Raw genomic sequence first — 16,756 nt, forward strand, 5'->3', positions numbered from 1 at the left:
GCCCCCACGGCACAGGCCCGCCCGCGGATCGGTGGGCCCCGATCGCAGGCCAGGCCACCGTGGGGGCACCCCCGGGGCCAGATCGCCCCACGCCCCCGCCGCCTGCTCCTGCCGGTAAGGTAGGTGGTTTAATTCACGCCGGCGGGAGAGGATTGACAGCGGGGGAGACTTCGGCCCATCGCGGGCCGGAGAATCGCCAGGGGTGGGCCCGCCGACCGGCGCCGCACTTTCCAGCCCCCGCCGAATATCCGGTGCCGGAGAATTCGAGACAAGGCGGGGGCGGGATTTACGCCAGCCCCCGGCGATTCTCCGACCCAGCGTGGGGTCGGAGAATCCCGCCGCTGATTTTCCAATAACCAGAATATAAGTGGAACTTTGATGATGGCACAGGGGTTTGGCCACACCAAATTTCGCATTCACAGCTCTTATCATTCATTTATCTATGGGTGTCAGACCTGAAAGCTAACTGGCTATCGGTTGCAAAACTCGCTCAGTCAGAAGCATTTAAAGGGATGTTGCTTGTCCTTCAAGTGTGGCACAATATTGCTATTCATATGGTTTAGACCTAAATAACCACCGTATGGCTCCAGACACTTAAGCACAGGAGAGACGTCAGCTGTATAAGGAGGAGGAAAGCTTAGCTATCTCAAAGATAGCTGCGAAAATCCAGCAGAGATATATGCTGGAATACTCCCTTCCTGCACAGGTGGTGGGGCAAACTGTCTGGTCCAGAAAGGGATGTGTAATGTTCTTGTCGGATGGCCTGATTTATATTAGAAGAACACTTGTAGCTAAAGCTACAAACAATTTATGAACATTAACTGTTGGTAAATAATATACAAAACAACCTGAGATACCCTCAATTATGACTCAGGAGGAAGATTGATAATTTAAAGGCTTTAATTATCAGAGAACCAGACAGTTGCCGAGAAGTATGCTCACTGCACGCTGCCTACTGAACGTAACCTTATATACAGCTTCCTGGGGGCGGAGCCGGAGGCGGAGTCCCCCAGGGTTCCAAACCCGGTCTTAAAGGGCCTACGCATTAAAGGTACACGTGTATACAGATATCAATCATCACACAACCGATGAATACGAGTAAGATCAAGCACGAGCAACCTCTCTCCATCTCCCTCCCGTCAGTCTGAGGGGTCACCTGACTCTAACATTCACTTGTATACTAGTGAGACTCCTAGTGGTCAACCGGTGAACTAAAACACAAACATGATATCACTGCAGAATGGAGCAGATTAATGTGGTCTTCCACGTCCAGTTAGCCTGGATGCAAAAGCCAAAATAAATGGCAAACAGCCATAGATACCATCCTTGTGCACACTGCCTCCTCCTCCATGCAAGTATTGTTTCACCCTAATCCCCAGAGTTACAGGTGAGGGGAAGTTGTTTCTGTTTTTACAGCACTTGTGCACACAGTACAACATGAAGACACATTCGCAGTGGGGCATGGTTATATCTTTTGCTTTGCGCTTGCATGCACTTCTCCAAATGTGGACTGTCGGCCACTGCAGTGCTCCAGGTGTGGTTTGATGCAAATGCAGTGTAGATGGCACCTTAAAGGAAGCTCAATCGCGCAACACATTCTCTCATGAATGTTCTGGAAGGGAGCATGGAATCCTAAATCAGCTGGGGTTAATCATTGCTGGATTGAAAAGATTTGGACTTTGTGCGATAATGCAGAATGGGGGACGATGAATCAAAAGTCTGTCTTACGCCTCCTCCCATTTTTATTCTGGGAGACCTTGAATGCTGGTTGGAGAACAGTAAGTGGGGATTGAAACAGTAAGTGGGGCAGCACGGTAGCACAGTGGTTAGCACAGTTTCTTCACAGCTCCAGGGTCCCAGGTTCAATTCCCGGCTTGGGTCACTGTCTGTGTGGAGTCTGCACGTTCTCCCTATGTGTGATCCGGTTTCCACCCACAGTCCAAAGATGTGTGGGTTAGGTGGATTGGCCATGCTAAATTGTCCTTAGTGTCCAGAAAAGGTTAATTGGGATTACTGGGTTAAGGGGATGGGGTGGACTTGAGTGGGGTGCTCTTTCCAAGGGTCGGTGCAGACTCGATGGGCCAAATGGCCTCCTTCTGCACTGTAAATTCTGGATTGCTGGAAGGATGCAGGTACAGATCTATGTATCTGTGGTGAAGTACCTCCAAGCATTCAAAGAGTTTCAGTCAGACATTAGTTGGCGATTATGGCAATATTGAGCTACATTGCTCTGTGTAAAAATAAAAAAATTGTGCCGCAGGGATAGATCAAACTGCAAAGTTTTATTTTCTTATATTTTAAGACACATTATTCAGATGCCGAGGGTTCAAAAATAATAGCAAGTTTAATGATATTTGGTTTAAGGCAGGAATGTTTCTGAATTAATTTATTCATCTGGCCAAGCTGCAGGGTCATATTGGCTGTTACTTTAATGCAATTGATATTTTATGACAAATCCTATCGTAGCTGGAAATATGTAGCAATAGTTACTGAAATATAAAACACTGTTTATGTTTCCCTGAAATAATTTTACTGCTAACTGACAGCTTACTCTTCAGTGTTACTGCAGCAGTGAATATGATTTATCATATTCCACACATTTAATCTTATGCAGTATTTTCAGTTAATAGCACTTTCAGACAGGCTGGTGAAATATTTATTTTAAAACCAATAATTATAATACTGTGTCGAAATAAGTCAAATATTAAAGTTACTTCAGTCAATTTTAAGTCATTCTGAAGTAACTGTTTATAAAAGTTAGAAATGCGTTCCAAGAGTATTTGTAGTCTCTACATCTACCCAGTTCAGAGAAGTGTTTCAGGGTGAAATTCTGTGCATTGATTTATTCAATGACCATTATCAGCTTCTACAGACATATTCAGAGCAATTTGAATTTGAACCCACTGCTGATGGGATTGGGTGCAATGCTGCTGTTGCTTCTTGCCTGATTTTACTCTTCTTTGAAGTCAGATGACAGTGATAAGTGGATGGGGTGTAAAGGCAGTGTTCCAACCCATCCCAGGGGATTCCTGGCGGGTTAGGTTAAAATCAGTCGCAATTTATTCAGCTCTATCACTGACTCAATTCCGTGGAATGTGATGCTCGATGCGTTTGTTAGTTTAGCTGTGCCGAAACCCAGGCAACACCACCATAGCAGAGTTAGGACACATAGAACTTGCAACACAGAAACAGGCTATGTGAAAGTAAAAGTGCACAGATGTTCAAGAGCAAACTCGGTGCCAGATGTTACCCTTGGAACTGCCTATGTAAAAATGTGTTTGACAAACCTCTCTTATTTGCTTCAAACTTGATTACGAAAAAATAAACCCTGCATTTATAGATGCCACTTTCATATCGCTCAGAAGCACTTCAACATTTTTCCTATTCCACACTTTGAATGCAATGACTCCTATTAGATTGTCTTGGATACCTCAACATTAAAATGAAATATGGTACAGTATCACTGAAATGAGGCGTTTTGACATGACTTCCGCTGTTATCATCCTATTTGTAAATAGGTGGAAAAGAGGTTTGCCAAACGTCGCTTTATGAACACACCGCTCCTTTAAATAACATAGCAGGCCCCTCTCTGCATCAAACCTGTCATTTAAAGCTACTTCTGCATGCTCATAAACATGATAAGACAACATTATTTTTGAACTGAACCACTAGGAATCTTCATATATCTGAACTTGTTTATAAAAATTTAGATTGCGCGATGGTGGTTCAGAAAAAAGGTGCCTATGTTTCCATAAACTTCAAATCAAATTATTCCTGTTTTGTAAGATTGGACTTGGCCAGTTATACCTGTAGCAAGGACAGGTATCTCACAAATGTAATCCCGCTGGTTCCTGGGAGTAGAAAAAGACTAATGACAGTCCACTGAAGTACATACACTTTGTAATTGAAAGTACAAGAATTTGCATATATTTGAATTTAATCTTTTCCATTTACCAATGGTAATGAATATCCATTAACTCAAAAAGGGATGGTTATTTCTCTGAGAATTTCTTTCTCTGAGAATTCACAGATTTCTCATGGATAAATATGGAACTTTGTAGTTTTCAAATGATGTTCTCCTCAAGAGAATGTGTGAGCTACTCACTCTTTGATGCTGTACAGGCTCCAATGCATGGATAAGACTTAACTATCCCAAAAATATGGCTACAATATGCGACAGTCCTATTTTTAATTCATTCATGGGATGTGGGTGTCACTGGCTAGGCCAGTGTTTATTGCCCACCCCCAATTTCCTTTAAGAAGGTGGTGGTGAGCTGCCTTCTTGAACTACTGGAGTCCCTGTAGAGTAGGTACACCCCCCACAGCGCTGTTAGGCAGGGTGTTTAACGGTTTTACCCCAGCGGCAATGAAGGAACGATGATATAATTCTGAGTCAGGATGGTGTGTGGCTTGGAGGGGAACATACAGGTGTGATGTCCCCATGCATCTGCTACTCTTGTCCTTCTAGGTGGTAGAGGTCATGGGTTTGAAAGGTGCTGTTGAAGGAGCCTTGGTGAGTTGCAGCATTACATTTTGTAGACTCTACACAATGTGCGTTGGTGATGGACAAAGTGAATGCTTAAAGCGGTGGATGGGATGCTAATCAAGCAGGCTGCTTTGTCCTGGATGATGTTGTTGGAGCTGCACTCATCCAGGCAAGCAGAACATATTCCATCACACTCAAGACTTGTACCCTATAGATGGTGAACAGGAGTCAGGAATTGACTCTCTGCAGAATTCCCAGTCACTGATCTACTCTTGTAACCACAGAGTTAATATAAGTGGTCTGGTTCAGTTTCTAGTCAATAGTAACCTGAGGATGTTGATAGTGGGGAATTCAGCAATAGTAATGCCACTGAATATTAAGGGAAGAAGTTCCTAACAAGACTATCTGCTTTTTGGCCCATTTTATGGCCAGTGAACTTTCTGGTGTCACTTCTGTCATAAATAAAACCACTTACTCAAGCATTTGTGGGTATTTTAGAATGAAGTAGTGATGATGATGATGCGATGCCTTCTATCGCAATTCCCATCTCAGAAGTGCTGGATTTAACTCTGGTCCGTACATACCAGGCTACCAGAATTGCCAGGTGATAAAAATGCAAAAGTAACTTGAAATGACAACTTTAATGCAGAAAAGGACAAGTTACATTATTTTCCTTATTACTGGAATTTCAATTTACAAGTAGAGGCAGCTCTATGATCATATTTTGTAATATTGCTGGGCTCTTAATGTTGTTGCAGGTGTAGGAAACCAACAAGGGCACCTTAATTCTTTTAACACTTGTAGCCACCTGGGTTGGCCAACTCCCGACGTAAAATGGAGAACAGCAAAGGCTAAAGGGAAATTCAGTCAACAGAGGCAGAAACTAGCAGGTGTAAGTTTACTGTGTATTAAGCTCTGCAAAAGCCCAGACAGCATCTATACAAGCAGCCATCTGCATAATAATGTAGCAGCTATCTACATACTAATTGAAGTGTTGGGTGCTCTGCCACACAGATGAACCAACACGGTTGTGAATAGTACAACGCAGTTTTATTTCAAACATCTATTTACACTGGTAAACTGTTTACTGAGGTTCGATCATGACCCTTGGTTCTGTGGACCTATTCCTAATTCTATCTTGTAGTGGCACTCAGCACATGGTGGATGTCTGAGTGGCTTGCAATGAGCTCTGTGCCCTGAGCCGTCTCCTGCTCGAGTGCCCAGGAAGTGTTGTGTTCCCTGTTTTGTACTGTGTATGCTCTTGCCTGTGATTGGCTGTCGTGTTGTGTGTGTTGATTGGTCCGTTGATCTGTCCATCAGTATGTATGTATGTATGTGTATGATGTTTACCTGAATATCATGACTAATGAGCGATCCCCGGGAACAATCGAAATATTTGGGATAGACAAAGCCAAGCCAGACTCCTCGGCGGCGGCAGGAACCAACACAAAAGAGACCTCAAGACCGCCCATCGATCAGGGAACCGCTCCAGTATTGGAGAAATCGAACCAAGCGATTGAAACGAAGTCCAATCACTTGGAACCAGGTACAGGGTCCGCCCCGAAAGGTGGGAAGCCCCTGGGGACTACAAAGTTAAGCCCCCAAGTTCAAATTGTTCTTCTTGACCGGGTCACTCAGCAATGCGAACCAACCCTTGACAGTGACCGGTTCAGCTACCGCCAAGATCCAGTAAGTCTTAAGTCAACGCTCGCTACGAGATAGGCGCTCCTAGCTACCAGTCCGTACCAACTTTGAATCCCGCAGACTCAGAACCCGAACGAAAGGCCATTTGTTCCCCTGACCTGGTGGGCCAGTCCGAAGCCAAGTATAGGCCTGTTAGTTGTAGAAGTAACTTAGAAGTAGAATTTATGCATGAGTAGCGATTACTGTGTATAATAAATGTGCTTTGATTTGAACCTTACTAATTGGTATATTGAGTTATTGATCATTACTTGAACTTGAACCTCGTGGCGGTATCATAAAGATACCTGGCGACTCGAGAGCAAAGATTATAAAACAGAGCCAATTGAACCAACCAAAAGTTAGCAACACACTTTAACGGCGAGTTCCCTTCAACAAAGCTGACACCAGAAATTCATTAGGGATCAGTACCAGATAATGTGCGAGGACAAGTCACATTTCATGCAGAAAGTAAAATCTGGGCCAATACTTGAAATGGTAGGCAATAGGGATTTTTCTTCTTTATTCAGTAGGATTCTTTCCATCAAAAAAATCCTGCACAACTGCAAAAATGGTTACCACTCTGTGAAAGATCATTTTCACTTTGTTATGTGGTCATTTTTTAATGCCAATTTTGCTCAATTTTAACATCCGCCAATCAAAATGACTCTTTTTGTGGTTGATTTTATGAAACCAGAATTTGATCACGGAATGACAGAAAACCAGCCAATCACAATGCATTATAATCATGCTTTAATGACACTAATAATAAGGCTGCTTTTATACACTTCAAGAATCTAAATTGCCACTTAACAGTGGAATGTGCAAGCAAGTTCAATTTTTGTAGTTATAGCTCTGTATTCACTTCATAAAACCAGATTTAATGATGGCATGTACGAGATGGTGCAGTGCTGTTAACAGTGAGAACTTACACAAGATGAAAAAAATTGGCAAAACTACAATATTAATATGAAGTGCCAACAAAGGACAGATATGGAAATTATAGGCATATACATTACAACCTTAAACAAACTGATAAAAGTGCCTTGTGACCTGATATGGGTATGATAGAACATTAGTCTTCATTCAAAGTTAATTTATTCAACTTTTTAAAAAATTTGCTCATGGGCTGTAAACATCCCTGGCAAGGGCAGGATTTATTCTGTAGCCCTTGTTCTCTTCAGAAAGTGATGGTAAGCTGCCTTCCTCAACCATTACAATCCATCTGGTGAAGGTACATCCACATTTGGGAGGGAATTCCGGGATTTGGACCCAGAAAAGATGAAGGAATAATAATTATATTTCCAAGTTAAGATGGTGTGTGTCTTTGGGAGGAAGTTGCTGCTGGTGGTGCACCCATGTGTCCACTGGTAGAGTTCTGAAGATGCTGTCGAAGAAGTCTTGGGAAGTTGATTGGAGAGTTGTTCATCGTACACACTGCAGTCACGGTTTGCCGGTGTAGTTTTTCCTCATGTTGGTTTCCTCGCAATGTGCTGGAAGCCCAATCTGGCAGATTTGTTCTTTTGGGTATACCCTTGACCAGTTCAGTCAGTAGTGGCGCTACTGAGTCACTTTTGCTGATGGACATTGAAGTCCCCCATCCAGAGTACATCCACGTCGTTCCTATCGTTAGTACTTCTTCCAAGTGGTATTCAACACAGAGGAGCAATGATTCATCAGCTGAGGGAGGTCAGTAGTTGGTAATCAACAGGAGGGTTCCTTGTCCATGTTTGACCTTATGTCTTGAAACATCATGAGTTCTGAAGTCGATGTTAAGGACTCCCAGGACTCCCTTCAGACTGTATACCAATGTGTCGCCATCTCTGCTGGGTCATTCCTGATGGTGAAACAGGGCATACCCAGGAATGGTGATAGAAGTGTCTGGAACATTGGCTATACGGTATAATTGGTGAGTATGGCTATGTCAGTCTATTGCTTGACTAGTCTGCGGCACAAACCCCTTGATGCGAATAAAGAGGACTTTGCAGTGTTGATGGTGGAAAGGCTTTGGGTAATATGAGGGTGAGTCACCTGTCAAAGGATACCAAGCCTTTGAACTTCTCTTGCAGCCACAATTGTTACTTCACTGGCCCAGTTAAAGTTCTGGTCAATTGTGCTGGGGGAATTTTATGATAGTGCTGTTGAACTTCAAGGGGAAATAGTTAGAATCCCTCCTATTAAAATGGACATTTCCTGGCACTTATGTGATGCAAATGTTACTTACTACTTATCAGCAGCAAGTCTTGCTGCCTATCAACATGGATTACTTCATTTTCAAGGCATTGTGAATGGAACTGAACTCTGTAGAATATTAGCAAACACCCTCACTTCTCACCTTATGCTAAAGGGAAGGTCATTGATGAAGAAGTCAAAGATGGTTGAGCCTAGGACACTACCCTGGGGGACTTTGTCAGCAAAGTCCTCGGCTGAGGTGATCAGCCTCCAGCAATACAGCAACCACAAACATCTTTCTTTCTTTCAGCCACCAATCCAGTTAGTGAAGAACTCCCCCGATTACCATTTATTTCAATTTTACAAGGACATCTTGATGCCATACTTGACGCCATACTGCCCTGGTGTCAAGGGCAGCCAATCTCACCACACTCCTAGAATTCAGCTCTTTTGTCCATGTTCAGACCAAGGCTGCATGTCTGGCGTGAATGGTCCTGTGGGAACCTAAACTTAAAAAAAAAAAATTTAGAGTACCCAATTCATTTTCTTCCAATTAAGGGGCAATTTAGCGTGGCCAATCCACCTACCCTGCACATCTTTTTTGGGTTGCGGGTCAAAACCCACGCAAACACAGGTAGAATGTGCAAACTCCACATGGACCCAGAGCCGGGATCGAACCTGGGACCTCGGCACCGTGAGGCAGCAGTGCTAACCACTGCGCCACCGTGCTACCCCTGTGGGAACCTAAACTGAGTATCAGCGAGCAAGTGAATAAGTGTTGCTTGATACCACTGTTGTAGGCACCTTCCATCAATTTGTTTATGATTGAACGTAGACTGATAGGGTGGGCAATTGGCTGATGGCTGGATTGGATTTGTCCTGCTTCTTGGACACAGGACATATTGGGCAATTTTCCACTTTGTCAGGTTATAGTTGAACTGGACAGCTTGGCTGGAGATGCAGCTAGTTCAGGAGAAAACGTCTTTGGCCTTGCAGATGGGATATTATCAGGGCTCACAGCCTTTGCTGTATGCAAGGCACTCAGCCATTTCCTGACATCATGTGGAGTGAACCAATTTCACCGAAGGCTTCAGGGATGGCAGTGACCTCAGGAGGCTGTTGAGATGGATCATCCACACAGCACCTCTGGCTAAAGATGGTTGCAAACGTCAATACTCAAATGGTGGACTCTGCCTTTATTGAATTAAAATGTCCACAGATCTTCCTCGGCCAGCTGGTTATTTAATAGCTCATCCCAATTCCATGTTGAGAGCAGCAGGATATCAGAGCTTTGATTTTATTCGCAGACTGTGAGATCATTTATTTCTATCTAGTACAGGCTTTTTCCACTCGTCGACATGCATATATTCTGTATTGGCGCTTCACCAGGTTGGCACCTCATTTTTAGGTGTGCCTGGTGCTGCTCCTGCTCTTGACATGGTCCCTACACTCTTTATTGAATCAAACTTCGTGATAATGGTAGAACCAGGGATTTGTCGGGCCATGAGTTTTCAGATTGATGGTCCATAGAACCTCCTCGATGTCCAGCTTTCAGCTGCTACGTCAGATCTGAATCTATCGCATTTCGCAGGTTGGTACTCTCACCAGGGTGACCAATCCTCCACCCAGAGTACATTCAGTTAGTGAGGAGGACTTTGCAGGATTGGCTGGGCTGGGGTTGCCTTCATTGTGCCCAAAGCCGAGATGGAAACTTGGTGGTGTGTCTGGGTTTTTTGTAAGTAGCGGTTTGATACAATGCAGGGATATGCTTCATCATTTCAGAGGCCAGTTAAGTGTCAGCAACATTGCTTTGGGTTTGGAGTCGCATTTGAGTTCGATAAGAATGTCAGATTTCCTTCCCTAATGGATCACAGTGAGCCATTGTTTTTTTTTTATGATAGCGCAATCGTTTCATGGTCACTATTACCGATATTAGCTTTTTATTTCAGATTTTATTTAATTAACAGAATTTTAATTCCCCGATTTCTTGTGAGAGATTTTAACTCATCCAGGCCATTGTTGCTGGGTAAAATCCTGGAATTCCCTCCCTAACAGCACTGTGGGTGTACCTACACCACATGCGGTGCAGCCGTTCAAGAAGACAGCTCACCACCACCTTCTCAAGAGGGATGGATAATAAAATCTGGTCCAACCAGCAAAGCCCATATCCCAAGGATGAATTTAAAAAAGGCTTCTGGATTACTCGTCTGGCAACATAACTACTGTACTACCACAATGTGCAAACCTTCTAATTGAATTGTTTTATAAAAAATGTAGAATTTAGTACATTATTTAGTTCAAATTCCCTACTGGTGGCTTAGAATTAACCGCATTAAAATAGAGTAAATCTGCCATAATAAAACAAAATAATGACTTCTGAAGGATAACTTTGAATTACGAGCATCCTTGTTAGAATTGAGAAATGTCTGAATTTTAAAACTGTCCATTTACTGGATGTTAATCCTTATTGTTCTCATGGTTATGGGAAAAATTGGCTCTCAATTGGAGGACAAGACAAGGCGTTCACCCTCCCAGGAGATCCCATTAACAACACATGAAAACAGATTTGTTCAATGAATTGAGAGACAGGATTTAAAAGGTGTTGAATGAGGAAATTGAAGAGATGCGCAGATGACTGAATAAACCAATTGTTAGGCACCATATTAATCATACATTCACATGTTCATGTGCACTAATTGTGCACAATTGCTGAATAACTCATGCCTTAACTATATAATACTCAAAGGGCATATCACAAGGTAATTATGGACGAGGAAGATTATCAGTTCTTTCACCCAGACGTACCATCAAGTTTTCTCAAATCCGAAGACAGGTGATTCTCCTGTCACCATAGGGTATTTTGTATAGTGGGCCAATGGCCATTGAAGTGCCACAGCTTTGCATAGGGGTCAGGGGGGGGCATAAGAATTGTTTTGGGTGGGGGCAGGGGTAAATACTTTGCCTGACTGCATGACAATTAGCGAGGACTAGCACAAGGCTATCTCCACAATGTAGCCAGCCAGGTCAGGAGTGAAAGGCGCAGTTTTTTGACCTTAACCAGCCACCACCCTGAAAAGGCACCCCTGAAAATCAAACACCCTGAGAATGGGGTCAGAAGTCGTGGGATTGGGATCCAGCCACCATTTTTAAAGGGCTCCCAAGTCATTCCGACTCACTGAAAATCCAGCCCTCATATGTTTCAATAAGATTACCTCTCATTCTTATAAACTCCAGTGACTATCAGGCTAAACTGATAAACCTTACTTCATAAGACAACTCCTTCATTCCAGGAAGCAACCCAGGGAACCTTCTCTGAACTTCCTACAATTCAATTATATCCCTCCAAAATAAGAAGGTCAAAACTGTATTCAGTGCTCTAGGCACAGTTTCACCAATGCCCTGTACATTTATAAAAAGACTTCCCTACGTTTACTTCCCATCCTTACACCAAAGCTCAATAAATAATAATATTTAAAGCCCCAGTATTGTAAATAGTTAAAATTCCTGTGGCAACCCATTAGTTACAGTTTGCTATTTTGAAAATGACCCATTTATCCCGACTTTATTTTCTGTTAATTAGCCAATCCTCTATCCATGCTAATATAACATCCCCAGCCACTTGTGCTTATATAGTCAGCTTAAATGCAGCACCTTATCAAATGGCTTTTAGAAATCCAAATACACTACATCTACTGGTTCTTCTTTATCCACCCTGCATGTTACATCCTCAAAGAATGCTAATAAATTTGTCACATATAATTTCACTCTGTTTGATTGCACTATGAGTTTTTAAATGTCCTGCTACTACTTTCTTAATAATGGATTCCAGCTGTTTCCCAATAACAGAAGTTAGGCTAATTGGCGTATAGTTTTTTGCTTTCTGTCTCTGTTCTTTCTTGAATGGGGGTGTTTCATTTGCAGTTTTCCAATCCACTGGGACATTCCCAGAATCTAGGGAAGTTCAGAAGATCACAACCAATGCATCCACCATCTTTGGAGCCACATCATTAAAGAGCCGAGTCTTCAGACCATTGGATCCAGGGCACTTGTCATCCTTTGGTATCATTCAGTTTCCTAGCACACCAGCTGCTTCTCAGTTCTTCAGAATATTCGCAGCACAGGTTTCAGAGCCCTTAACAAGCACATTACTTTTTCATTAATTTACTAATACTCATCCCAGGCTTATGAGCAAGACTCAAAGTAACTATAATGATGGAAGAAAAGGTCTAGTAGCACAAACTACCAGTCTTGTTTATTGTCATCCACTTTTTTAATTCAAATTAATACCCAGAGGAAAATACATCTCATAATCTCCAGATTCAATATAATGTGTTGTTATTAGGTCCCATTGGGAAAGGACAAACACGAAGTCTGGCTTTAAGTTTATAAATAATTTAGTGCAGTTGGCAGCCATCTGACCTCTGGGTGAGGTAAACTACCATGAGCAGTTCATGAGAAGATTTAAAAATGTTGTGTCCTCAGTTGAAGGTCTGCCTACTTGTGGAAAGAGGAAGTCTTATACTACAATCACACTGAATGCACTTATAATAATATAAATACATGGTCATGTGATACTGCGACCTAATTTTCATTCTCTGGAAGAATCATTTAATTAGAAATTTAGAGCATTTAATTCAAATGAACTGTATGCCCTGTTCGTTTATTTTTTTAAACAATTGGTACTCATGTACTGTCATTCTTTTTGATATTACTGGATTTTAAACATATGTCATTTTAATTTAATATGTAACGGATTACCATAGTCAAATTCCTTGCAGAAAGAATGCATCTGTTCTCTGCTTCAATCAACTATTATCACTTTCATGAAACCAATGACTTGTAACTAAAACACTGCCTACTAAGAGACGGGGTCTGGGTATAAGTGAGAAAGGACACACAATTGTACCTGGCTTAACCTCATGCAGTTGAAAGTGCTTTGGCGGATGGGGGTGTTCGATTCTGCATCAAATTACAAAAGCAACGTTTTTTGTCATATATTAATTCAACAGATTGTTAGTATAATTGTCAAATTGAAGAATGCAGCGTCTTAGAAGCCCTTGATTGGAAACATTGGATTTAAGAGCAAATTCCCTAATTAAAGTCCATTTTGAAGTGTGCTGACACTGCCACAATAAATTACTGCCACCTCTTTCTCCTGTAAAATTGCAATCAATCACCCAATCTGTAAACCATTCAATCAATAAAGATTGTGCTGTCTAGTTCCAATGCACCCGATGATAGAATGCTGAACAAGTGTGAATATACATGTCAGAGCTCAGAATGTCTGAGGCAGGCAGGATCCATGCTTCATCTATGATTAAAGGCTATGCACCTACCCCAAACATTTGTCGCAGGTCAGGGTCTCTGAATCGGAAGGGAATGTTGGAGACATGTAACCTTTTGGGCTGCTGTTTCTCTGTGGTCTCTGATGATTGTAGCTGCTGTGACGAATCTGTCTGTGCGGCTTCATCTGTCTGCTGGAGGAACGGCAAAAGGAAATGATAAAACAACAGGCAAGTAAAATGCAAAGCATGCCAGCCATGACATGAAAGTGAGATTTAGGTCAGGTGAGGCATTCTCATTCCCAATATAGCCATTTTTGAATCCAAATTGCCTGTCAAATTGAACAAGCCACATTTGCATGCCTTCCCCATTAGTCACGGTCCCTTTCCTTCTCCTCTCCTCTTCTCTAATACAATCTACTTAGTGTTGCAACGTGCATTGTTTCGTACTACCCAGGGGAAAAACAACAAAGGACAATTTGAGTATTGATAGATCACTTGCTAACCAAATTCAGATATGAAAATAGTGTACGTTAGGAACTGGCCTACATGCAAACACACAAAGTGGCCCTTTACATCCACTGTGACTACATGAAACTAATTGCTCCATTTTCCAATAGGTTGCATTATTTTGTGATCATGGCAAACTAATTAGTAGGAGGATGTAACAGATTCTCACTGTATCTTGAAGAGGTGCTGATGAGTTTTCAACAGTCATCACCATTGCAAATCTAATAAGGTAATATTTTGTTCAATTCTAGGTCTACCTTCATGGTTAAAAACATTTCTTAACAAAAAAAAGAGCATCGGGGGCCCAGCATTGTTATATATAATAAAATAATAATAATAATAATAATAATAATAATAATAATCGCTTATTGTCACAAGTAGGCTTCAATGAAGTTACTGTGAAAAGCCCCTAGTCGCCACATTCCGGTGCCTGTTTGGTGAGGCAGGTACGAGAATTGAACCCACGCTGCTGGCCTTGTACTGCATTATAAGCTAGCTGTTTAGTCCACTGTGCTAAACCAGCCCCTGGTAATATAAACTAATTGTCATCTTTAATGCAATTACATTTTTTAGAACTGGGTAGTGTGTCAAAAGGTTTCAGAATGCAGTGCACTTCATTAGGTGGCAGAGGAAGGTATCTGCATGTTTATTGTAACTTATGCAGTAGCTGTAACCTTCAGAACAATGTGACAATGCTGCTATGAGTGCGGTTTTAGGCAAGGACCATGTTTGCCCACAAGCAGTTACAACATCTGACCAGGATTCATGTTGCCATACTCTTCCACAATCACATTTCAGCTACCACTGGGCGGGGTGGGGAGAGAGAGTGAGAGAGAGAGAGAGAGGAGGTGGTGCTGCCCATCTCAGTGCTCCGTCACTTTGTCTCAGCTGTAAAGAAACAATAACAGCCCTCTAGCCCTCACCTCCTCACACCCCCATACCCCATTCAAGCCAATCCATAACCACCTCATGCCCCCCACTCACCCCTATTTTCCTTTCTGGATCCTATGCAAATTAGTGCCAACTCATGCTAACCAATGCATGCCCTCAGCTGTCACCCATCACCCTTTGTCTTTACACACTCCATAGCAACTCACCCAGTATCCACCATGTGCAGACCTCGGGACCCAATGGCGAGATGAAATAAAGCAAAGTTCTGAGTATCTACTGATGACTTCATTATTATTTTTCAACTCTCATTGATAAAAAGCTATTCACTGCAGTTAAATTCCTCCAACTCCTATATAAAAACAAGCATTTGTATACATGGCCCCACATCAAAGATGTTATAATCACTTGGAGTTCTCAATCAAATTGTGAACTTACAGACACTGTGACAATGATAGTTTTAGAATTAGTTATGTAGCACATATCCTATAATGACAGCCCTGAAACTTATGTCACCTGGCTGTGAAATAGCAAGCACTGATTTCTTTTCTTAAAATCTATATTTTTTTTAATTTAAAGGCGAGAATATTTAAAGTCTTCTTAGCTTGACAGTTCCAATGAATTTATCATTTTTTACACACTTTCTATCTACTTTTAACAATCCCAAAGGACACTTGACTTCCCCCAATGGGCAATTGACCTCTCCAAAGGTGTCCCTGGACCTATCTAAAAGGATACCCTAACTCTCTAAACAATTTATGAAGGTTTAGTACATCACTTGAAAAGTCGAAAGCCCACAAGTTGTGTTTTGGACATTCCCCCTAACAAAGATTGCACCAGATTAAAGACAGCTGCACTTCAACACATACAGCTGCCTTTTTAAACCACAGATGTGCAAACTGCACCTGTATCCCCACTCACCCCCTTGTGAAAATAATGGGTTCTGGGTTCAGTGGGCAGAACCTTCGCACAAGGGCCCCTGGTGCCATCGTTAATAAGCCAGAGACCCGCTCTGTCCCTATGAAAATTCAGGCCCTAGTATCACAAATCCCCATATGATGGTAGAACTGTGTTCAATTCAGTTGCGACGTGGAGAGCTCAACTGAGCCCTGGCTGAGGTCTTATACTCCAACGACTGCCTCTGCCACATCTACTCTCGAAGAGTGTCCAAGGCTTAGCTGTCAGTATACTGATCATGCACAGTTGTATTTTTCTGATTTTGCATACATTATTTGTTCATCAATTTATTTAATTTATAGTTATTTTGATTTTGATCAGAACTTGTGCCTTAAAACCTGACAATTTTTGCTGCCAAATGATCTGTTGAGCAAGCAATGCTTCCGGCTTTACTCTTTTTACTATTTCCTCATTCAGTAAGACTGAAGACACACCCAAGTTTGGTTTTGCATATTTTGAGATTTATTTCGTGAAGTTGTAACAGGTGATGGGACGTCAACTGCCCATACTCTCCAGTGTGTCGGAAACAATGAAGAGTTTATGGTTGAGGTGAAACGGTTAGATTGCCGGTTGCAAAAGATCAAACAAACAAGGTGTTGGCTCAAACGTCAGAAGAAACTGTGACAATGGGGTTCATGCGCTTGGGCACTGAGGATAAAGTGGCTAATGAGATACTTGATCTGGTACCTTGTATTTCAGAATGCCTGGACAATCTTCCATTATTAGTTCAACATAGTGGTGTGTTTGTGTGATCCACACGAACCCCATGACTTTTATGAGT

General features: G+C 42.1%; 1 protein-coding gene across 26 annotated transcripts in view; it reads right to left on the minus strand.

Annotated features, from left to right (window-relative positions):
* Positions 1–16,756, minus strand: part of LOC140395507 (RNA binding protein fox-1 homolog 3-like) — a 513,254-nt gene that overhangs the window by 132,192 nt on the left and 364,306 nt on the right. For 24 of the 26 annotated variants that reach the window (XR_011936222.1, XR_011936221.1, XR_011936219.1 and 21 more), the window contains exon 3: positions 13,675–13,815. Coding sequence is in view for 18 of the 26 variants with exons in the window: in XM_072483386.1 (XP_072339487.1) it covers positions 13,675–13,815 (141 nt within the window). In the remaining 8 variants the exon portion in view is untranslated. The remainder of the gene's footprint in view (positions 1–13,674; positions 13,816–16,756) is intronic. The other 2 variants (XM_072483384.1, XM_072483396.1) reach the window with 1 other exon arrangement.

The sequence above is a fragment of the Scyliorhinus torazame genome, chromosome 18, assembly GCF_047496885.1.
Source record: "Scyliorhinus torazame isolate Kashiwa2021f chromosome 18, sScyTor2.1, whole genome shotgun sequence".
In the NCBI taxonomy this organism is placed as follows: Eukaryota; Metazoa; Chordata; class Chondrichthyes; order Carcharhiniformes; family Scyliorhinidae; genus Scyliorhinus; species Scyliorhinus torazame.